The 24,696-nt window shown below is 45.6% G+C and overlaps 5 protein-coding genes across 5 annotated transcripts in view; 4 read left to right on the top strand and 1 right to left on the bottom strand.

Moving 5' to 3' along the window:
• Positions 1-24,696, top strand: part of LOC144698460 (uncharacterized) — a 404,975-nt gene that overhangs the window by 165,422 nt on the left and 214,857 nt on the right. The gene's annotated exons all lie outside the window — the stretch shown is intronic.
• Positions 1-24,696, top strand: part of LOC144696903 (uncharacterized) — a 147,667-nt gene that overhangs the window by 44,285 nt on the left and 78,686 nt on the right. The gene's annotated exons all lie outside the window — the stretch shown is intronic.
• Positions 1-24,696, top strand: part of LOC144697207 (uncharacterized) — a 301,742-nt gene that overhangs the window by 21,492 nt on the left and 255,554 nt on the right. The gene's annotated exons all lie outside the window — the stretch shown is intronic.
• LOC144697338 (uncharacterized) overlaps positions 1-24,696 on the top strand; it is a 264,249-nt gene that overhangs the window by 14,881 nt on the left and 224,672 nt on the right. The gene's annotated exons all lie outside the window — the stretch shown is intronic.
• LOC144697161 (uncharacterized) overlaps positions 13,978-24,696 on the bottom strand; it is a 40,042-nt gene continuing 29,323 nt past the window's right edge. Inside the window, exons 2-3 of the mRNA XM_078569016.1 lie at positions 17,701-17,820; positions 13,978-16,867 (exon numbers count right to left, since the gene is read on the bottom strand). Coding sequence (XP_078425142.1) covers positions 15,754-16,512 — 759 coding nt within the window. The 5' untranslated portion in view covers positions 16,513-16,867; positions 17,701-17,820 and the 3' untranslated portion in view covers positions 13,978-15,753. The remainder of the gene's footprint in view (positions 16,868-17,700; positions 17,821-24,696) is intronic.

The following is a 24,696-nucleotide window of genomic DNA, read 5'->3' on the forward strand; positions in this document are numbered from 1 at the left end:
GATTCAGTTGTAAGGGGAATAGATAGGCGTTTCTGTGGCCGCAAACGAGACTCCAGGATGGTATCTTGACTCCATTCTCTCTCCCCTTGTCCAGTCCCTTCCCACCTACATCCGTGATTCCTCTGACACCCTACATCATATCAACAATTTCCAGTTCCCTGGCCCCAACCGCCTCCCCTTCACCATGGACGTCCAATCCCTCTACACCTCCATCCCCCACCAGGATGGTCTGATGGCTCTCCACTTCTTCCTTGAACAGAGGCCCGAACAATCCCCATGCACCACTACTCTCCTCCGTCTGGCTGAACTTGTTCTCACACTGAACAATTTCTCCTTAAACTCCTCTCACTTCCTCCAAATAACAGGTATGGCTATGGGTACCCGCATGGGCCCCAGCTATGCCTGTCTCTTTATGGGGTATGTGGAACATTCCTCGTTCCAGTCCTACTCCGGCCCCCTCCCACAACTCTTTCTCCGGTACATCGATGATTACTTCGGTGCTGCTTCATGCTCTCGTCTGGACCTGGAAAAATTTATTAATTTTTCTTCCAATTTCCACCCCTCCATCATTTTCACATGGTCCATCTCTGACACGTCCCTTCCCTTCCTTGACCTCTCTGTCTCAATTTCTGGTGATAGACTGTCCACCAATATCCATTACAAGCCTACCGACTCCCACAGCTACCTCGACTACACCCCGGTTCCTGTAAGGACTCCATCCAATTCTCTCAGTTCCTTCACCTCCATCGCATCTGTTCTGATGATGCCACTTTCAATAACAGTTCCTCTGACATGTACTCCTTCTTCCTTAACCGAGGATTTCCACCCACGGTTGTTGACAGGGCCCTCAACCGTGTCCGGCCCATCTCCCGCGCATCCGCCCTCACACCTTCTTCTCCGTCCCAGAAACATGATAGAGTCCCCTTGTCCTCACTTATCACCCCACCAGCCTCCACATTCAAAGGATCATCCTCTGCCATTTCCCCCAACTCCAGGATGATGCCACCACCAAACACATCCTCCCTTCATCCCCCCTGGTGGCATTCCGCAGGGATCGTTCCCTCCGGGACACCCTGGTCCATTCCTCCATCAACCCCTACACCTCAACCCCCTCCCATGGCACCTTCCCATACAACCGCAGAAGGTGCAACACCTGCCCCTTCACTTCCTCTCTCCTCACCGTCCAAGGGCCCAAACACTCCTTACAAGTGAAGCAGCATTTCACTTGCACTTCCCTCAACTTAGTCTACTGCATTCGTTGCTGCCAATGCTGTTTCCTCTACATTGGAGAGACCAAACGCAGACTGGGTGACTGCTTTGCAGAACACCTTCGGTCTGTCCGCAAGCATTACCCAGACCTCCCTGTCGCTTGCCATTTCAACACCCCACCCTGCTCGCTTGCCCACATGTCCGTCCTTGGCTTGCTGCATTGTTCCAGTGAAGCTCAATGCAAACTGGAGGAACAGCACCTCATCTTCCAACTAGGCACTTTACAGCCTTCCAGACTGAATATTAAGTTCAACAATTTTAGATCATGAACTCTCTCCTCCATCCCCACCCCCTTTCTGATTTTTCCCCCTCCTTTTTGTTTTTTCCAATAATTTATATAGATTTTTATTTTCCCACCTATTTCCATTATTTTTAAATGTATTTCCATCCATTGTTTTATCTCTACCTTTTAGCCTTTTTAGATTCCTTCACCCCACACCACCCCCACTAGGGTTATCTGTACCTTGCTTGTCCTGCTTTCTACCCTTAATTAGCACATTCCTTTAGATAATATCACCACCTTCAAAACCTCTTTGTCCTTTTGTCTGTGACATCTTTTGGTTATCTCCACCTATCACTGGCCCTCTATCCAGCTCTTCTTGTCCCACCCCACCCCCCTTAAACCAGATTATATTTCACCTCTTTTCTATTTTTCCTTAGTTTTGTTGAAGAGTCATACGGACTCGAAACGTTAACTGTGTTCCTCTCCGCAGATGCTGTCAGACCTGCTGAGTTTTTCCAGGTATTTTTGTTTTTGTTTTGGTATGTTGCCTCCCTGGTGCTAGGGTCAAGGATGTCTCAGAGCGGCTACAGGACATTCTGAAGGGGGAGGGTGAACAGCCAGTGGTCGTGGTACACATTGCTACAAACGACAGAGGTAAAATTCTAGAGTCCATTATAAAAGATGTAATAGCTGCGCACGTGGAAAACAGTGGCAGAATCAGGCAGAGTCAGCATGGATTTATGAATGGGAAATCATGCTTGACAAATCTACTGGAATTTTTCGAGGATGTAACTAGTAGAGTTGATGACGGGGAGCCAGTGGATGTGGTTTATTTGGACTTTCAGAAGGCTTTCGACAAAGTCCTACATTAGAGATTGGCGTGTAAAATTAAAGCACATGGGACTGAGGGTAATATATTGAGATGGATAGAAAACTGGTTGGCAGACAGGAAAGAAAGAGTAGGAATAAACGGGTCTTTTTCCGAATGGCAGGCAGTGACTAGTGGGGTACTGCAGGAATCGTAGCTGGGACCCCAGTTATTCACAATATATATTAATGATTTAGATGAGGGAATTAAATGTAATATCTCCAGATTTGTGGATGACACAAAGCTGGGTGGGAGAGTGAGCTGTGAGGAGGATGCAGAGATGCTTCAGTGTGATTTGGACAAGCTGAGTGAGTGGGCAATGCATGGCAGATGCAGTATAATGTGGATAAATGTGAGGTTATCCATTTTGGTAGCAAAAACAGGAAGGCAGACGATTATCTGAATGGCTCTAAATTGAGAGAGGGGAATGTGCAACGAGACTTGGGTGTCCTTGTACACCAGTCGCTGAAGGTAAGCATGCAGGTGCAGCAGGCGGTAAAGAAGGCAAATGGTATGTTGGCCTTCACAGCCAGAGGATTCGAGTACAGGAGCAGGGATGTCTTGCTGCAATTGTACAGGACCTTGGTGAGACCACACCTGGAATATTGTGTGCAGTTTTGGTCTCCTTATCTGAGGAAGGATGTACTTGCTATAGAGGGAGTGCAGCGAAGGTTTACCCGACTGATTCCTGGGATGGCGGGACTGACATATGAGGAGAGATTGAGTCAGTTAGGATTATATTCGCTGGAGTTCAGAAGAGTGAGGGGGGATCTCATAGAAACCTATAAAATTCTAACAGGGCTAGACAGGGTAGATGCAGGAAGGATGTTCCCGATGGTGGGGGAGTCCAGAACCAGGGGCCACACTCTGAGGATATGGGGTAGACCATTTCGGACCGAGATGAGGAGAAATTTCTTCACCCAGAGTGGTGAGCTTGTGGAATTCGTTACCACAGAAAGTAGTTGAGACCAAAACATTGTATGCTTTCAAGAAGAAATTAGATGTAGCTCTTGGGGAGAAAGGAATCAAGGGATATAGGGAGAAAGTGGGAGCAGGCTATTGAGTTGGATGATCAGCCATGATCATAACGAATGGTGGAGCGGGCTCGAGGGGTCGAATAGCCTACTCCTGCTCCTACTTTCTATGTAAAAAAAGGGATGAGGTCCTAAAAGCAGAATATAGGGAGTTAGGAAGTAAGTTGAAATGTAGGACCTCAAAGGTAGTGATCTCATGATTACTACCAATGCCACGTGCTAGTCAGAGTAGAAATAGCCCATATATCAGGTGAATACGTGACTGAAGAGATGGTACGAGGGGGAGGGTTTCAGATTCATGGGACATTGGGACCGGTTCTGGGCAAGGTGGGACCAGTACAAACTGGCTGGGTTACACCTGGGCAGGACTGGGACTGATGTCCTAGGGGGAATGTTTGCCAGAGTTTCTGGGGAGGGTTTAAGCTAAAATGGCAGGGGGGTGGCAACCTATGCACGGGGTCAAAGGAAGGGAAATCAAGGACATGAACAAAAGACAGAAAGGGGAATTAGAAAAGTGATAGGCAGAGAAATCAAGGGCAAGAATCAAACAGGGCCTCAGTGAAAAATAGTGGGAATAGGACAAGTAATGTTAAAAAGACAAGCCTTCAGGCTTTGTGCCTTAATGCAAGGAGCATTCGCAATAAAGTGGATGAATTAAATGCGCAAATAGAAGTAAACAGGTATGATATAGTCGGATTACGGAGACATGGCTGCAGGGTGACCAGGGATGGGAACTGAACCTCCAGGGGTATTCAGTATTTTTGAAGGACAGACCAAAAAGAAAAGGCAGTGGAGTTGCATTGCTGGTTACAGAGGAAATTAACGAATAGTGAGGAAAGATATTAGCTCCGATGATGTGGAATCAGTTTGGGTAGAGCTGAGAAACACTAAGGGGCAAAAACCATTAGCGGGGGTTGTATATAAACCCCCAAACTATAATGGTGATGTTGGGAATGGCATTAAACAGGAAATTAGAGATGCATGCAATAAAGGAACATCTGTAATTATGGGTGGCTTTAATCTGCATATAGATTGGGCAAATCAAATTAGTAACAATACCATAGAGGAAGAATTCCTGGAGTGTATGTGGGATGGTTTTCTGGGCCAATACGTTGAGGAACCAACGGGAGAACAGGCCATCCTAGACTGGGTATTTTCTGATGAGAAAGGAATAATTGGCAATCGAGGTGTGCTTGGGGATGAGCGGCCATAATATGATAGAATTCTTCATCAAGATGGAGAGTGATGTAGTTGATTCTGAGACTAGGGTCCTGAATGTTAATAAAGGAAACTACAATGGTATGAGGCGCGAGTTGGCTATGATGGATTGGGAAACGTTTCTTAAAGGGATGAGCTCAGTCAATCTCATACTCTCGCCTCTGAGTCTGAAGGTTATGGGTTCAAGTCCCCACTCCAGAGACTCGAGTCCCCCATAATCCAGGGCTGGCACTCTTTCAGTCTTCAGCTGCCAGGTTCCTAAACTCTGGAATTCCCTCCCTTAACCCCCCACTTCTCTCTCCTCCTTTTAGACTCCGCTTAAAACCTACCTTTTCTTCTCTCACATCAAGGTCTTGATAAACTGTGTCCCCAAAACAAAGCTGATTTATTTGACATTTACCAAAATATTAATCTCCAGCCCAGTTACAGGGGTTATTAAAATCAACAGAAACAAACCCCAACTGTCAGAATGAACATGGTTCAGTCCTGATTGTGATTATCAGCAGCAATAACAGCAGAATCCAGCCCCTGGAGTGAACAATGGACTCACTGGTGTATCAGGATCTGGGATGAGCGAGTGAATCCGTCCCACATTCGGAACATTTATTCAGCCTCTCGCCAGTCTGAATCCACTGCTGGGCCAGCAGGCTTGATGACTGAGTGACTCCATTCCCACATACAGAGCAGGTGATCGGTGTGAGCTCACACATATGTAATCAAGCTGGATGAGGAAGTGAATTCCTTTCCTTCTCCTTCAATCTGACCCACATTGTCATGACCTGCACCATGGGTATAACAAGGAGGCAGATCCAGAATCCACCCCAGCCTGAATGTAGATCGAGCCCTGTGGTTTTGGCACCAACCTGATCCGCACCCACCATCCAGGCAACTGAGCCGACCAGCCTCCATCCCCCACAAGGGATGTGAGTTGCTACAGCAACATACACAGTTACACACTATGGATATCTTTGTTCAGAACTCCAATTTATTTCCACCATGTGGCTGAGCAGAAATCTCTCCTGCTCTTGCCACCTGCCATTGGTGTGTGTTGGAAGTTTTTACAAGTTGATGCTAAACCTATTTGGCTGCATCGTGAAGACACTTTCCTTGACCGTGAAGTCCTGGACTGGGACTTGAACCGGCAGCTTCAGGCTCAGAGGCAGGGACACTAGCCACTGCTCCACAAGACCTCCCCTGGCACCCATTGCCCTCCCCAATATGTCACCCAGCTGTCCACATCTTTACAGAAAGAAAGTCATATTCCATTCGAAACATTAATTCCGTTTCTCTCTTCACAGGTGATTCCAGACCTGTTGAGTGACTACCCACATGTACTTTGTGTCAGGGTGGGGTCACTGCGCCCCCCACCCACACTTTCCATCCCAGTCCCAGGAGTTTGGAGACTGGGCTCCGGATGAGTAATGGCGGCAACATCACCCCCAATCCCCCACGCTTGGGAAACCGTTCTATCCACCGCTTGGCCGGGCGGCCCGGTACTGCGCATGTCCGAGGGAGTGGGGAAACTGCGCATGTGCTCCTTCCCTTCAGGCTGAGGAGTTGGCCAATGGGATTAATTGGAGGACCGGAAGAACTCTGGTCCTCCAGTCACTTAGAGCGTGGGCTTTGTGTGAATAACGATTGAGCTTCACACAGACTAAAACTTCCTCCTGTGTTCAACATCTGTGAGTAAAACACTTTCTTTTCTCCCCCTTTCCATTTCTTTTCTCATTCTGGGGGAAAATTGTTGACTTGCAGGAACTGAAGGGAAAGGAAGTGAATCCAGGGAGGGTGCAGACTCTGGAAAGGTTGGCCCAGGTCTCTCTCTCTCTCTTAAAGACATTGACATCCTTTGCTCCCTCAGCTTGACACATTTATTTCTCTGGCTAAAAGGATGGTCTCTTTCCTAATGTTCACAATTAAAGGAGTGGTTTCCCCAGGAGATGGCTGACATTTAAGGGGGCAGGAAATTAATATAGGACAGAGATATGTCTGGTGTTGTTATGTGGTACATATTAGACTTGATATTTATGGCTCAGGAATAAAGTACATTTATTATTATTTCTAGTCTTTTAATATATGTAGGTACGTACATATTCAATATATTTTTGGCTGTGTCATCAAGTTCATTTATTATTTCTAGTCTTGTAATATAGTACTGGAGCTACCTTATATATTTCCAGCCTGACATTCATTACAACACAGAAAGAGTCCATTTGGAAACTCAAGTCCAAGATCGTGACCACGCGCTAAATAAATAAAGTTCTTCCTCGCATTGTCCCTGTATCTCTCACCAGTAAATATACTTCTATGAGGATTTTCAAGTCTTGGACAGGAATCCGTGAGAATGCGCTTTTTGATGAGCATGAATCAGCACCTTCAGGAGAATTGGGAGGGTGTACATTCGGTGCAGCAGAGTGAGAATGGAGGGACAGCGTGTGGGATACAGGTTTACAGCTTTTGGGGAATGAGAGAGGAAAGAATGCTCCATACAAACTAGAATTGTTGTTTCTGAATTTCTGTCCTGTACTGACAGTGATGAATTTTGTAAACGCCTTTTACAGTATATCAGAAGGGGATTTGCAGACAGAAATATCAATGTAAACATCACATCAAGATCTGAGAGAGCAACCCATTTCATCAGGACCTGAATACCACCAGCCTTTGAATCCAGAAGGAGAAATGTTTGTCTGCTCTGTCAGCCTCAGTCAGTTTCAAACGTCTGTGTGACTGGAAAAGCACCGAGACACACACACCCGAGTGAGAGTGTTTCCAGTGCACTGACTGTGAAAAGCGCTTTCACCAGTTACACAGACTAAAAAAAAATCACCATTCTCAGTGAGGAGAGACATTGTACATGTTCTGTGCGTGGACAAGGCATCAACTGACCGTTGGACCTGGAGAGACACAAAGACACCTGCACCATGGAGAAACCGTGGAAATGCGGGGACTGTGGGAATGGATTCAGATGCCCATCTGAGCTGGAAATTCATAGACACAGTCACACCAGGGAGAGGGCGTTCACCTGCTCTGTGTGTGGAAAGGGTTTCAGTCATTTATCCAACATAATGTCACACAAACGAGTTCACACTGGTGAGAGACCGTTCACCTGCTCTGAGTGTGGGAAGGGATTCAGATCCCCATCTAAGCTGAAGATTCACCGACGCACTCACACCGGGGAGAGGCCATTCACCTGCTATGTGTGTGGGAAGGGATTCACTCAGTTATCAAACTTGCAGACACACCAGCGAGTTCACACTGGGGAGAGGCCATTCAACTGTTCTGCGTGTGGGAAAGCATTCAGTGATTCATCTGGCCTGCGGACACATCGGCGAGTTCACACTGGGGAAAGGCCGTTCATCTGCCCTGTGTGTGGGAAGGGCTTCAATCAGTCAAGCAACCTCCTGTGACAACAGCGAGTTCACAAGTGATTACAGGAATTGGATTCTGCTGTTATTGCTGCTGTTAATCACATCCAGGACTGAACCATGTCCATTCTGACACTTGATGAAGTGGGAGGGTCGATGGGTTTCTTTCTGCGGGACTGGCCGGTCTCATGACTTTGCTTCCAGTGGGCTGATGTTCTTTAAGCCTGGGAGTGCACTTTTCCACTGAAATGATCCACAAAAGCTGATGAAGTACATTTATTTTATCCTAGACAGTAAATAATGCTTTTCTTACGACTGGAGGTAGATCTTAAAGAAGTACATTTGTCTCTGTTCTATTGAGTCTACAGCACAGGGCCAGGCCAGTCGGCTCAGTTGGTCTCTGTCAGTATTTATGCTCCAAATGAGCCTCCACCCACCCCTCTTCATCTCCCCCATCAGCATATCCTTCTATTCCTTTCTCCCTCATGTATGTATCTAGCTTCCCCTTAAATGTATTCATGCGATTCACCTCAACCACTCGCTGTGGTAGCAAGTTCCACGTTCTCACCAGTCGCTGGGTAAAGAGGTTTCTCATGAAATCCCTATTGGTTTATTGATCCCCTTCACCATCTTTAAGACTTCCATCAGGTCATCCTTCAGTCTTCTCTTTTCTAGAGAAAAGCAGCATATCCTTCTATTCCTTTCCCAGCCTTTCCTGAGGGTTAAATGCTCTCAGTTCTGGAATTATTCTTGTGAATCTTTGTTGCCCCATCTCCAGTGCCTCTATTTCCTTTTTCTAAATGGAGATGACAAATGTTGACAGTACTCCCAGTGTAGTCTAACCATGGTTCGAAACAAGTTGAACATAACCTCCCTGCTTTTCAACTCTATCCCTCTAGAATGGAACCCTATATCTGGGTCCCACACTTTTGGAAAGATGTGAAGTTCTTAGAGAGGATGCAGAGGAGATTTACGAGAATGGCACCAGAGATGAGGGACTTCAGTTATTTAGAGAGATTGCAGCAGCCACAATTGTCCTCTTTAGATCATTGAGTCATTAGGGAAGAAAATGGGGCCATTCCGTCTATTGACTCCATGATAGCTCTATATTGAGCAAACCAGTCAATCCCATTGCTCCGTAGTATCCCCGTAGACTGGCAGCTTTATTTCCCTGTAGTGCCCATCCAATTTCATTTCAATTTCGCTCATCTCCTCTGTTTCCACCACACTCATAGGCAGCGAGTTCCAGGACATTACCACTCGCTGTGTAAAAATGTTCCTCCTCACATCCCCCTGCATCTCCTGCCCAAAACCTTAAATCTGTGTCCCCCTTGTCCTTGTACCATCAGCGAATGGGAACAGCTTTTCTTTGTCCACCTTCTCTAAACCTGTCATAATCTTGTACACCTCTATCAAATCTCCCCTCAACCTCCTTTGATCCAAGGAGAACAACCCCAGTTTGACATCAAAAATAAAATACGTTCATGCCTGACATCAAATGTGAATGTTGAATTTCTGTTTTGAAAATATTATGAATATATTGTACTGGACAGTAAAGGAATTGGAATAACTCACCTTGCGTGTCGCTCAGTGGAATGTATCAATCTGGTATCCACCTACATTCTACTGAAAGGAAAGAAAGTGGAGATCAGATGAATAATTTGATATCTTATCTTGGAAATATTTGTTTCCTTTGACAATGATTTTAAAAAAAAGAAAACCACATTTGACAGCCTGGCCAACACCTGAAATATCAGGACCATAACAGGGGGAGATAAGCAAAGACAGACACTCACTTTGATCTTTTGATAAGCGCACCTGAAAGGTCAGAATACATGGACTGACATTGGGATACCGGTGTGAGTGTGCAGATCTGATTTGTTACATGTGAAGACAATAGCACGCGTAAATTCATGGTGAAGTGGACTGAAGACTGGGTCCCAAACATACACAGCTACTTGACAAACAGCCTGACATCAAATGGTTAATGTGGCCAGGGGAATGAGACAACATTTTGACATCATCAAGGCACTGACACACACTCCAGAGAGAAACTGACTTTAAAACAGTCAGGATAGAATTAAACACATTGGTCATGGTCAAAAAATAAGTAAAATTGAAGTAACAGAGATAAACATTTGGGTTGGGACAACTAAGGGCTTAGGAGAAATAATACTGAGTGAGAACTGTCCACAAGTTAGACAGGAGGAAGGAGAGAGCTGGCGAATCTTTTACATCCATGTTTGATCTGTTGCTTGAAGCATATGTCCGTATGTACTAGTAACCTAGAACTCACGGCACTCCTTCAGAAGAAAAGATTGAGTAGATGTTACCCCAGGCGGGGCCAGAACAGAACTGGAAAATAACGGAGTGAAATTGAGTGAGGAGTTGGAGAGAGAGTTCTCCTCCCCCTCAAGGTGTGGACTGTAAGAATCCTGGGGGATCCCCTACTTCAGGATTTCTTGACAATTAGTGAACACTGAATTAAAAACTATGACAGGCTGTGCATTGATTTTTAATTTGATTGTTACACTTCTCCTGTTTTTATTCCTGTTGTGATTACTCTCTGGGTGAGGATGGTTGACAGGTGACAGGAATTGTGGTTTGGAATGCTGACTCCCTGTACTGGGGACGGAGCATGGGAAGCCAATTGTTTGAGAGTTTGATGTGGCTTGGGCGGGTATAGATGGTTCAATGACAGGTTTTGTAATTGGTCCGTTCAAATGTTAGCTCAGCAATGATTGGGTTAAATCCATCTCCATAGACTTTGTGATGTAAAAAAGTATCAGAAGGGATTCCCCGAGCACAGAGATTTGTAGAGGTTTTACATATTGCATTGACTGGTGCCATGGCATCTGGGGAAGACCAGGGAACATTTACATAGAGATGGTGCTTCTACCCAGAGTGTAATGGTGATGCTGCTGCACTTTGATACTACTGCTCAGACATGAGCATGTGTCAGGTCTTATTTATACTGAATAAAATCTAACCACTGTCACCAATAAGGGTTATCACCGTGAATCATTTCAGAGTTTGGGAAAAGGGGATAAACGGTTAATTGACCCCCTGAACCCCATTTTCTAAGATCGCTGTGTCAAAAATAAATTCTCATCTCCCCCTCTGGCTCCTTTGCCAATTACCTTAGAGGGACTCACTTTCTGTTAAAGAGCCTGCCAACCCCTATCACCCACTTTCCCTAAAGTGCAGAAATCAAATCTTGAAAAGTCCAGAAAAATCAAATATTTTTACTGATAAAAGTTTATTAATGAAACAGAACATGGTTAAAAACAGAAAATTACTTGAGGATCAAAGACAACCAGAGTAAAAGGATGTGCACAATGTTCTGGACCCAAATGGTTTCTCTTTAATTCATCTGTCCCCTGTTCGCTGCCCTCTTTGTGGAACACCTCCGCTCAGTCCACAAGCATGACCCTGACCTTCTAGTTGCTGCCATTATAATTCACCACCTTGCTCTCGTGTCCTCGGCCTGCTGCAATGTTCCCGAGAAGCCCAACACAAGCTGGACGACCAGCACCTCATCCTCCAATGAGGCACTTTACAGCCTCCTGGACTCAACATTGAATTCAACAACTTCAGACCGTCAACTCTGTCCTCCATTTGGATCTATTTTTCGTGGCTGCGTTTACTGCCAACTCAGTTGTACTGCTCAGTTGTACTGCTTCACGCCGTGACATCATTGTGAGTGACGGAGATCAGAACTCTATTCATTCCCCCAGCCTCAGTGTGATACTCATCCTCTCCAGTTAGTTTCTCCCTGTTTTTAAACCAATTTCAAACTCGCAGAAATCCTAATGAGAACTGAAACTGAAGAACAAAATTCAATGAACAATCTTAGAGAGTGGATTTTGGACAAAGAAAGGGCTACTTCATTCAGAACAAAATTCAATACCCATTTTCCCTTCGGTCACTTCCTTTAGCTTTCTCTGTTTCCATGGCGTATTTTCAGTTCTATTATATACAAACCCGGGCAGCTCACTCATCAATACCTGAAACATTTTACTATTCTCTGCACTGTCTGTTTCTTTTAACATAGAGTCAAATACAATCCACTGTTTTCTCTTCCACAATCTGTAACATATGTAGTTTTGTTAACAATAACAATGGAAATGCGTGGTTTTACTTTCCAACGTTTCTAATCGGGCTGTGTTTACTGCAGGTGCATCCGGCCAATGACGTTATTGGTGTTGAGTGCTCACGCGGACAAGTGCAGATGGGTATTGGCGGCCATCTTGTGCAGTCATCTTGTTCGGCCATCTTGCGTGGACAGGGGACAAGATGTTTTTTAACCAAATGCCAGTCTGGATCTCATTTTCATGATTTTTGCTTTCAGACAGAGCTGTCCCTTATTCTGCCATTAACACTTACTCTAGGTGAATGCTTTGTTTTTTTATTACAACCATTACTACTCCTTTTACATGTGGTTCCATGATATTTTTGTCATTTAATCTCGCCCACCCATAAACAATCCCTGACTTTCCCTATTGTTCTACCTGATCCTCCCCCCTTTCTCAACAGCATCAAACCCATCACATTTCTCCCTCTCTTGACTTCTGAAGAGTCATATTGGACTCGTATATGGAATTTGTTTCTCTCTCCACAGATGCTGCCAGACCTTTCCAGCACTTTCTGTATTTATTTTAGATCAACCTGTAGTGGTAGAAAAACACTATTTACTATGCAGGATAAAATAAATCTATTTTGTCAGCTTTTGCAGGTCATTTCAGCAGAAATGTGAATTCCAAGGCTCAAAGATCATCAGACCAATGGAAGCAAATTCATGAGACCGGCCAGTCCAGCAGAAAGAAACCCTCTGACTCTCCCACTTCACCAAGAGTCAGAATGAACATGGTTCAGTCCTGGATGTGATTAACAGCAGCAATAACAGCAGAATCCAAACCCTGTAATCACTTGTAAACTCGCTGGTGTCTCAGCAAGTGCGATGAGTGAGTGAATCCCTTCCCACACTGAGTGCAGATGAACGGCCTCTCCCCAGTGTGAACTCGCTGGTGTGTCTGCAGATTGGATGAATGAGTGAATCCCTTCCCACACTCAGTGCAGGTGAACGGTCTCTGCCTGGTGTGAACTCGCTTGTGGGTCTGCAGGCTGTATGAGTCAGTGAATCCCTTACTGCACTCGGCACAGGTGAAGGGCATCTCCCCAGTGTGAATTTGCTGGTGTGCCAGCAGGATGGATGAATTATTGAATCCTTTCCCACACTCAGAGCAGGTGAACGTCCTCTCCCCGGTGTGAACTTACTGGTGTGTCTGCAGATGGGTTGAAATACTGAATCCCTTCCCACACTCAGAACAGGTAAATGGCTTTTCCCCGGTGTGAACTCGCTGATGCCTCTGGAAGTTGGATAAATCACTGAATCCCATCCCACACTCAGAGCAGGTGAACGGCCTCTCCCTTGTGTGACTGCGTCGATGAATTTCCAGCTTCGATGGGGTTTTGAATCCCTTCCCACAGTCCCCACATTCCCACTGTTTCTCCATGGTGCGTGTGTGCTTGTGACTCTCCAGGTTCGACAATCAGTTGAAGCCTTGTCCACACGCAGAACACATGTACGGTTTCTCCCCGCTGAGAATGGCTATGTTTTTTCAGGCTGACAGTGATGACTTGATGACATCAACCCTGTCGCCCCCTGTCATTATCTTAAAGTCCTCTATCAGGTCAGCCCTCAGCTTTCTCGTTTCTAGAGAAAATATTCCCAGCCTGTTCAATCTATCCTGTAACTTAAACACTCTCAGTTCTGGTATCATCCCTGTGAACCTTTCTTGCACCTTCTTGAGGCTCTCTCTCAGTGTTAAAGTGGTATGTACATAAAATTGGTTGCAGGTGCCTAATCACTTAGTTACAAATTGAATCCCTATATTTCAAATTGACCCTCTCAAATTCTTTAATTTGAAAGAGACTTAACCATCAGGCAAGACAGGACTCTGAAATAACAAATAATATCAATGTTTATTTAAAGAAAAAGGCATACTTCTGAAATGCACGAGCGACTTTCCCCGCTTCAATTGGGCGACCACTCCAGGTAGGAGTGTGAATCTTCCTCAGGTTCCTGAACCAACAGGGATTTCCCAGAATCCTGCCCCAGGGGTCACTCAGTACCTCTATCGCTGGAGTCCAACTCGCAAGCGCAAGATGGTTCTGGAAACCCACTTTTAATCCTTAAGTTAGCATTACCACATCTCGAATAAGGCTTGTTGTCATTAGACCATTGATCATTGTTGTTATTGGGTTAATTTTATTGCATTTAATCATTTTCGTACAATGTTCCATGGAGTAGAACAATGGAACCATTGCTGCATCCAGAGAGAACTACAGGAAGGCTGTTGACTATAATCAGCCATGCAAGGCTTTGTTCAATGTTTAAATTTTCAGAGGGGTGAACACATTGTTATATCGGTCACACAGAGCTGAACAGAAACCCAACTCTTTAAATACACATACAGGGGTGAGGCTGAAATGAAATCTGTCTGTTTTAACCTGCACAAAAGCAGGAGGCTCAGGTTCACAGGCTGCAGAAGGTGTCCATTTGGCCCATCATGCCCCTGCCATCTCTTTGAAAGGACTCTCTGATTCACCCAACTGCTCTGCTCTTTCCCCACAGCACTGCAAATTTTTCCCCTTCAAGTATCTACTCTTTTCAAAGATACTATTGACTCACTTTCTGTTGAAGAGCCTGCCAACCCCTCTCACCCACTTTCCCTAAAGTGCAGAAATCTAATCATGAAAACTTCAGAAAACTCAAAATATTTTAACTGATAAAAGTTTATTAATGAACCAGAACATGGTTAAAAAAAACAGAAAATTACTTGAGGATCAAAGACAACCAGAGTAAAAGGATGTGCACAATGTTCTGGACCCAAATGCTTTCTTTTTAATTCATCTGTCCCCTGTTCCCTGCACTCTTTGTGGAACACCTCCGCTCAGTCCACAAGCATGACCCTGACCTTCTAGTTGCTGCCATTATAATTCACCACCTTGCTCTCATGCTCACATTTCTGTCCTCAGCCTGCTGCAATGTTCCTGAGAAGCCCAACACAAGCTGGACGAACAGCACCTCATCCTCCAATGAGGCACTTTACAGCCTTCTGGACTCAGCATTGAGTTCAACAACTTCAGACTGTCAACTCTGTCCTATGTTTTGATCTTTTTTATCAAAGTGCCAGTCTGCATCTTGTTTTCATGTTTTTGCTTTCAGACAGAGCTGTCCTTTATTCTGCCATAAACACTTACTCTGGACCAAAGCTTAGTTTCTTTACTACAACCATCACCTCTCCCTTTGCCTTTTGTTATTTAATCTCACCCGCCCTCTAACCAATCCCTGACTTTCCCTTTTGTTCTTCCGGACCCTCCCCCCTTTCTCAAAAGCATCAAACCCATCACATTTCTCCCTCTCTGAAGTTCTGGAGAAGAGTCAGACTGGACTCGAAACGTTAACTCTGTTTCTCTCTCCAAAGATGCTGCCAGACTTGAATTTAGATTTACCTGTAGTGGTAGGAAAAACACTATTTACTGTCAAGGATAAAATAAAAGTCGTTCATCAGCTTTTGTGGATCATTTCAGTGGAAATGTGCACTCCCAGGCTCAAAGAGCATCAGCCCACTGGAAGCAAAGTCACGAGACCGGCCAGTCAAGCAGAAAGAAACCCTCTGACCCTCCCACTTCACCAACTGTCAGAATGAACATGGTTCAGTCCTGGATGTGATTAACAGCAGCAATGACAGCAGAATCCAACCCCTGGAATCACTTGTGAACTCGCTGGTGTCTCAACAGGTGGGATGACTGATTGAATCCCTTCCCACACTCAGAGCAGGTGAACGGTCTCTCCTCGGTGTGAACTCGCTGGTGTCTCAGCAGGCCAGCTGAATTACTGAATCCTTTCCCACACTCAGAGCAGGTGAATGGCCTCTCCCCGGTGTGAACTCGCTGGTGTTTCCGCAGGTCAGATGAATTACTGAATCCCTTCTCACATTGAGAGCAGGTGAACAGCCTCTCCCCAGTGTGAACTCGCTGGTGTCTCTGCAGGCTGGAAGAATGACTGAATGCCTTCCCACACTCAGAACAGGAGAATGGTGTCTCCTCAGTGTGAACTCGCAGGTGTCGCAGCAGGTTGGATGAATGAATAAATCCCTTCCCACATTCAGAGCAGGCAAATGGCCTCTCCCCAGTGTGATCTTGTTGGTGTTTATGCAGGTCGGATGAATTTCTGAATCCCTTCCCACATTCAGAACAGATAAATGGCCTTTCCCCAGTGTGAATTCGCTGGTGTGACTGCAAGCTGGATAACTGACTGAATCCCTTCCCACATTCAGAGCAGGTGAACAGCCTCTCCCCAGTGTGAAGTCGCTGGTGTCTCAGCGGGTTGAATGAATGAGCGAATCCCTTCCCACATACAGAGCAGACAAATGGCCTCTCCCCAGTATGACTGCGTCGGTGAGCTTCCAGCTCAGATGGGGATCTGAATCCTTTCCCACAGTCCCCACATGTCCACGGTTTTTCCATGGTGCGGGTGTCCTTGTCTCTCCAGATCCGATGGTCAGTTGAAGCCTCATCCTCACACAGGACATGTATAATGTCTCTCTCCACTGTGAATGGTGTGGTGTTTTTTCAGGCTGTGTAACTGGTTAAAGTTCTTTCCACAGTCAGTGCTATGGAACACTCTCACTCGGGTGTCTGTGTCTCGGTGCTTTTCCAGTCACACTGATGTTTAAAATCTTTTGAAGCAGACAGAACAGAAAAACATTTCTCCTTCTAGATTCAAAGGCTGATGATATTCTGGTCCCGATGAATTGAGTGACTGTTAGACCTTGATGTTTGGTTTGGGATATCTGTCTGGAAATCCTCCTCTTCTAATATCCTGTAAAAGGAGTTCACAAAAGTCAGCATTCTCCCTCCATTCTCATTCTGCTGTATTATACACCCAACATTACTGCACTAAAATTGTGTGTAATACACAGAACTCTATCACATGATTAGAGATACATGAGGCTGTGGGGAGGAACTTTATTTCAGGAGCAAGTGGTGATGATCTGGAACCCACTGCCTACAGGAATGGTGGATGCAGAGATGGTCAATAATTTAAAAATGAAACAAAAACAAAAATAGCTGGAAAAACTCAGCAGGTCTGACAGCATCTGCAGAGAGGAATACAGTTAACATTGCGAGTCAGTAGCACTCTTCATCAGAATTAAATTGGATGGACACTTGAAGGAAATAAACTTGCAGAAGAATGGGGAGATAGAGGGGAAATGGGACTGACTGGATTGCTCTACAGAGAATCGCATGGACTCAAGTTGTCAAACGGGCTCCTTCTGTGCCCTACTGACTCTATGATTGCAAATATATAATGCAACTACAGTCCTATATTACAAGACTGGAAAGGATAATAAATGGACTTAATTACAGAACTATAAATAATACATCTAAAGAGTCCCCTATCACAATATTAGACATATCTATGTCCTCCATTATTATATTGTCCAGAGGGACAAAATGCTAACAAAATAAAACATGGGACACTTCAGCAGTTGGGCTGGAGGCATGGGTGGGACCGGGGAGATGGTGCAATGCTGGTGACCAAGAAAGTGGGTTAGGGGGGCGTTTGGTTTCAAGGAGAGGGGGTGGGAAGAAGGGGTCTTGAGACAATAATAGTGGGAGGGGTGCTGGGGTTTAAAATAAACAAAAACTTACAACTTCTCTTGTTCAGTCACAACATCATCTCTCTGCTGGCCGACTCACTGCCTTGCAGTCCCACTAGAATCACTCAAACTCTCTCTGGAGACTCCCAGGATCAGTTTCCCACAGGCTGTCCTAGAAATACGGGACACAAGGCAAAATAAGAAGCAATCCCTGAAAATACAGGACAGTTAAACACCCTGAAATTGTCCCCTTAAATGTCAGCCATCTGCTGGGGAAACCACCCCTTTAATTGTGAACATAAGGAAAGAAACCATCCTTTTAGCCAGACAAATAAATGTGTCAAGCTGTGGGAGCAAAGGATGTCAATGTCTTTAAGAGAGAGAGAGAGAGACCTGGGCCAACCTTTCCAGAGTCTGCACCCTCCCTGGATTCACTTCCTTTCCCTTCAGTTCCTGCAAGTCAACAATTTTCCCCCAGAATGAGAAAAGAAATGGAAAGGGGGAGAAAAGAAAGTGTTTTACTCACAAATGTTGGACACAGGAGGAAGTTTTAGTTTGTGTGAAGCTCAATCGTCATTCACACCAAGCCCGCGCTCTGATTGCTGGAGGACCAGGGTCCTTCCGGTCGTCCTACTCTCCCCATTGGTCACTTTCTCAACGTGAAGGTTACGGTTGAGGGGGGGCGCTGTCCCCCGCACATGCACAGCTGTCCCTCTCCCTCGGACATGCGCAGTCCCGGGACGCCCGCCCGCCCGGCGGATGGACGGTTTCCCCAGCGAGGGGCATTGTGGGAGCTGCGGCCGCCATTGCCCATCCAGAGCCCAGTCCCAAACCCCTGACACTGAGATGGAAAGTGGGGGTGGAGGGCGCAGTGACCTCACCCTGACACAACGTACATGTGGGTAGTCACTGGATTTGATTGTGACGCTCCCTTCGCAAAAACAGTTTGTTAACTTCATGTGTAAAGATTTAGACGCCTGGGTAACATATTGGGGAGGGCAATAGGCGAGTGTGAAACTGAACCCGAGAGTCAGCACCTTGTGGAGAGGAGAATTAGATAAAAGGCAAGAGGAGGATAGTAGGATGAATATGGGTTAGACAAAAATGAAAATAGAAAGCGCTGGAGACGCTCAACAGGTCTGGAATCATGTGTGGAGAGAGAAACGGAGTTAACATTTCGAGTACAATATGACTCTCCTTCTGTAACGATGTAGACACCTGGGTGACATATTGGGGAGGGCAATACGTAACGGGGGAGGTCTTGTGGAGCAGTGGGTGGTGTCCCTGCCTCTGAGCCAGAATCTTCTGGTTCAAGTCCCACTCCAGGACTTGATGGCCAAGGAAAGTGTCTTCACGATGCAGACAAACAGGTTTAGTATCAACTTGTAAAACCTTCGAACACACACCAATGGCAGGCGGTAAGAGAGGGGGAGATTCCTGCTCAGCTGCACGATAGAAAGAAATTGGAATCTCAGCTATCACTATCAGAGCAACTCCCATTCCTCGGGGGGCTGGTTGGCTCAGTCGCCTGGAAGGTGGGTATATATCAGATTGGTGCCAACAACCCATTCTGGTGGATTCGGGATCTGCCTCCTTGCCCTACCCTTGGTGGAGGTCGTGGCGCAGTGGGTCAGGCCTGTCTGCGCAGAGAACTCAAGAAGGAGGAAAAGGATTCACTCTCTCAAGCTCGATTACATACCAGGGAAAGGCCATTCACCTACTCCGTTTGTGGGAATGGATTGACTCAGTCCTACTGGCAAGTTCAGACAGGCGATAGGCTGATTAAATTTTCCAAGTGTGGGAGGGGATTCACTTGCTCATCCCACTTCCTGACACACAAATGAGTTCATGTTTGACTGCATGGGCTGGATTCTGCTGTTACTGCTGCTGCTCATCACATCCAGGATTGAACCATGTTTATTCTGACAATTGGGGTCTGTTTCTGCTGATTTTAATAACCCCTGTAACTGGGTTGCAGTTTAATATTCTGGATAAATGTCAAATAAATCAGCTTTGTTTTGGACACACAGTTTCTCGAGTGCTTGATGTCACTGAGAGAAGAAAAGGTAGGTTTTAAGCAGAGTCTTAAAGGAGGAGAGAGAAGTGGAGGGGTTAAGGGAGGGAATTCCAGAGTTTAGGAACTTGGCAGCTGAAGACTGGAAGAGTGTCAGCCCTGGATTATGGGGAACTCGAGTCTCTGGAGTGGGGACTTGAACCCACGACCTTCAGACTCAGAGGCGAGAGTATGAGAGTGACTGAGCCTTGGTATTCGGGGAAGTGATGTGAAGTCTCAGCTGCCTCATCCTTTCTCTGCCCTTTTCCCCTTTCCAGGATCAGCAGATCGAGCTGAGAAACTGGGCAACAATTAAAAGGGGCAAGAAGAAAGTTAAGAGAATAAATTTCTTCACCCAGAGAATATGGAACTCGCTGCCACAGGGAGTGGTTAAGGGGAATAGTATAGATATCTGTAAAGGTAAGCTGGATAAACACATGGGGAAGAAAGGTGGGAGGAGGCTCGTGTACAGTATGAATGACCTGGACTGAATGGCCTGGTTCTGTGCTGTACATTGTGTGTGAAGAACTTGTACCATGCAACATCCTCCAGCCCCTCAGCCAATGAAATACTTTTTTAAGATTTTAAGGCATTTCAGCCTCTTTTAATGAAGGTCGAGTCGAGGGTTTTTAACATATAAACCACTCTCAAGTTTAGGTTAAGGATCTTACTGCACAAACAGCCACACTTATAAATATAGAACTAGCTCAGAATCAGAGGAGAGTGGGCAAAGACCAGGAAATGGTCAAATTAAAACCTACCCAGAATGCAGCAGGATGGGCTGAGAAAGGTGACGCTGAGCTGAAAGGGGCCAGGGTACACACAGACTCTGATCATAAGGGGTTTGTGTACACACAGACTCTGACTGAAAGGGGTTTGCGTACACACAGACTCTGACCGAAAGGGGTCTGCGTACACAGACCCTGATCGAGAGGGGTCCGTGTAGACACAGACTCTGACTGAAAGGGGTCTGCGTAGACACAGACTTTGATTGAAAGAGACATACACTGATCGAACAGCATTTGTGTACACATACACACAACCACTGAACTAAAAGGGTTTGTGTGAGCTGAAGGAGTTGCATAAGTATGGACCATGTGTCTGCTGCCCATGTCATTTGAGGTGGTAGAGGTTGTATTTGGAAGGTGCTGTCAAAGGATCCCTGGCAAGTTGCTGCAGTGTATCTTGTAGATGGTACACACTGCAACCACAGTATATTGATGACAGAGGGAGTGCATGTTTAAGGTGGTCGGTGGGGTGCCAATCAAGTGGGCTGCTTTGTCCTAGATGAAACAAACTCTCCAATGTGAAAAGACTGGCTGATAAATCATCATTGTTTTGGGAATGCATCTGGACCCAGCAAATTTAAATAATTTCAGTCCGTTTGCTCTTCAAAGTTTTATATTGGAACCAATCACATGAGATGTTTCTAGTTGAATTGAATGCCTTGGCTCCTCACTCGGACACCTGAATGACAAGGGGCAGTGATTGGACAATAGCTGGAAGCAATGAGCTGAAATGTTCTTCTGTGAGTGAAACTGTTTCCCTTTTACACAGAATGGACAATATCATAGTTATTAGCAATACCTGGCTCAATTACGTTGAATATACAGCACAGAATAAGGCCATTCAGCCCATCCAAACCTTGCCAGTTTCACTTGAGAATCCTCCCATCCTTTCTCATCTCACTCTATCAGTGAATCCTTCTGTTCATTTCTCCCCCATGTGTTTATCCAGCTTCCCTTCAAATGTATCTATGTTATTCACCTCCACCCCTCCCTGTGGTAGCGAGTTCCACATTCTCACCACTCTCTGGTAAAGAAGTTTCTCCCGAATTTCCGATTAGATTTAGCAGTCACTATCTTATGTTGATTGCCTCTAGTTTTTCTCTTCCCCTCTACAAGAGGAAACATTCTCTGTGTCTATCAAAACCTTTCAGAATTATAAAAACCTCCATTAACCCTCAGCCTTGTCTTTCCAAGAGAGAAGTGACCCAGCCTATTCATCATCTTCGGATTGGTTATTCCTATGCTATAAACTTCTGTGCCCCAGACATCCCCTGACACTATTAATTTTAACCCTTATTCATCCTACTATCCTCCTCCTGCCTTTTATCCAATTCTCCTCTCCTCAAGGTGCTGACGCTCGGGTTCAGTTTCACACTCACCTATTACCCTCCCCAATATGTCACCCAGGTGTCTAAATCTTTACACCTGAAGTTAACAAACTGTGTTGCTAAGGGGACGTCACAGTCAAATCCAGTCACTACCCACATGTACTTTGTGTCAGGGTGGGGTCACAGCGCTCTCCACCCCCACTTTCCATCTTAGTCCCAGGAGTTTGGAGACTGGGCTCTGGATGGGTAATGGCGGCCGTAACTCCCACAATGCCCCGCGCTGGGGAAACCGCTCTATCCGCCGGGCGGGCGGGCGGCCCGGGTCCATATATATCCATTCGGCCCCTCATAGCCCTGGCATCTCTTTGAAAGGGCTCTCTGATTCATCCAACTGCTCTGCTCTTTCCCAACAGCCCTGCAAATTCTTCCCTTTCAAGTATTTACCCTTTGGAAAGGTACGATTGAATCTGCTTTCAGGCAGGTCAGAACAAGTCACTGTGTCAAAAAATAAAATCTCATCTCCCCCACTGGCTCTTTTGCCAATTACCTTAGAGGGACTCACTTTCTGTTAAAGAGCCTGCCAACCCCTCTCACCCACTTTCCCCAAAGTGCAGAAATCTAATCATGAAAAATCCGGAAAAATCAAATATTTTTTTTTACTAACAAAAGTTTATTAATGAAACAGAACATGGTTAGAAAACATAAAATTACTTGAGGATCAAAGACAACCAGAGTAAAAGGATGTGCACAATGTCCTGGACCCAAATTGTTTCTCTTCAGCTCCTCTGTACCCTGTTCCCGTGACTCCCCACTTTGGACACAGGGGCACTGAACCCCGGGGGTCCCATCGCCCCCTCCTGAGCCCCGAGGTGCAAGATTTCCTGGGCATCTTTCCATTCGCTTTTGTATAATTCAGCTGTCAAAATTTCTTTAAATCTCACGACTGTGAATTCCACGGCTCAAGCTTGAGTCTCACTTCCTTCTTGCTCCGACTGTGACCAGACAGACTGCATTCCTCCAGCCTGCTCCCACAGCTTCCTGACCGTTCTTTCCAAGGTAACTGTTCAAGCTGACCAACTTGGCTGCTGAAATACTCGATGCATTGACTGGAATGGCTTTTGAGACAGAAGGTGCATTGGTTGCAATTTTGCAAAATTCCCCAGATTCTGGAAATGTCTGGAAAGGCAACTCAAGTATTCAAGAAAGGAGGGAGACAAAGTAAGAAACTTAGTTAGCCTCATATCTGTCGTAGGGAAAATGTTATATTATATTAATAAGGAGGTTATAGCTGGGCAGTAGGAAAATCAGAATACAATCAGGCAGAGTCAACATGGTTTTGTGAAAGGGAAATTGTGTTTGGCTAACGTATTAGTGTTCTTTGAGGAAGTAAGAAGCAAGGCGGATAAAGGGGAACATGCAGATGTGGTGGACTTGGATTTCCAAAAGGCATCTGATATGGGTGCAACACCAAATGTTACTACACAAAATAAGAGTTTCTGGTACTGGGGATAAGATATTAGCTTGGGCAGAGGATTGGTTAGATAACAGGAAGCAGAGTAGGGACAAATGGGTCATTTCTGGGTTGGTAAGCTCTAACCAGTGGATTGCCACAGGGTTCAGTGCTGGTCTCTCAACTATTTACAATCTATCTCATTGGCTTGGATGAAGGGGCTGACTCACAAAGATAGGTAGGAGTGTAAGCTGTAAAGAGGACACGAGTCTACAAGGGGATACAGAACGGTTAAGTGAGTGGGAAAACTTTTGGCAGATGGAGTACAATGTGGGAAAATGTGAACTTGTCCACTTTAGCAGGAAGAATAGAAAAGCTGGAGAGAGATTACAGAACTGTGTGGTACAGAGGGATCTGGGTGTCCTGAATCACAAACGTTATGATGCAGGTACAGCAAGTGATTAGGAAGGCTAATGGAATGATGTTTTTTATTGCAAGGGGAATGGAATATAAAAGTAGGGGCAGTTTTCTACTGCTGGACAGGTCCTTGGTGAGACCACATCTGGAATACTGTGTACAGTTTTGGTCTCCTTAATTAAGAAAGGGTATAATTGGATGAGAAGTAGTTCAGAGGGTTCACTTGACTGATTCTTGGGTTGTCTCATGAGGAAAGGTTAAACGGGTTGGGCCTGTATCCATTGGAGTTTGGAAGAATGAGATGGATGTGATTAACAGCAGCAATAACAACACAAATCCAACCCCGTAATCACTTGTGAACTCACTGGTGTGTGAACAGATGGGATGACCGAGTGAATCCCTTCTCACACTCAGAGCAGGTGAACGGCCTCTCCCCAGTGTGAACTCGCTCGTGCATCAGCAGGGTGGTCTGAGGATTAAAAGTAGATAAATCTCCAGGCCTGGATGAACTGTATCCCAGGCTGTTGAGTGAGGCAAGGGAGGAGATAGCAGGGGCACTGGCAATAATTTTCAATACCTCTCTGGCCACAGGAGAGGTGCCAGAGGATTGGAGGACAGCCAGTGGGGTACTGTTATTCAAGAAGGAAGGAAGGGATAAACCAGGGAACTGCAGGTCAGTCAGTCTAACCTCAGTGGTGGGGAAACTATTGGAAGCAATTCTGAGGGCAGAATTAATCCACACTTGGAGAGGCAGGGATCAATCAAGGACAGTCAGCATGGTTTTGTTAAGAGGAAGTCATGTCTGACCAATTCGATTGAATTTTTCGAAGAGGTGACCAGGTGTGTAGATGAGGGCAATGCATTTGACGTAGTCTACTTGGACTTCAGCAAGGCTTTTGATAAGGTACCGCAATTTGGCAAATTGGATCCAGAATTGGTTGAGTGGCAGGAAGCAGAGGGTGAGGGTTGAGGGGTGTTTTTGTGACTGGATACCTGTGTCCAGTGGGGTTCC

Source organism: Cetorhinus maximus, chromosome 23 (assembly GCF_964194155.1).
Source record: "Cetorhinus maximus chromosome 23, sCetMax3.hap1.1, whole genome shotgun sequence".
In the NCBI taxonomy this organism is placed as follows: Eukaryota; Metazoa; Chordata; class Chondrichthyes; order Lamniformes; family Cetorhinidae; genus Cetorhinus; species Cetorhinus maximus.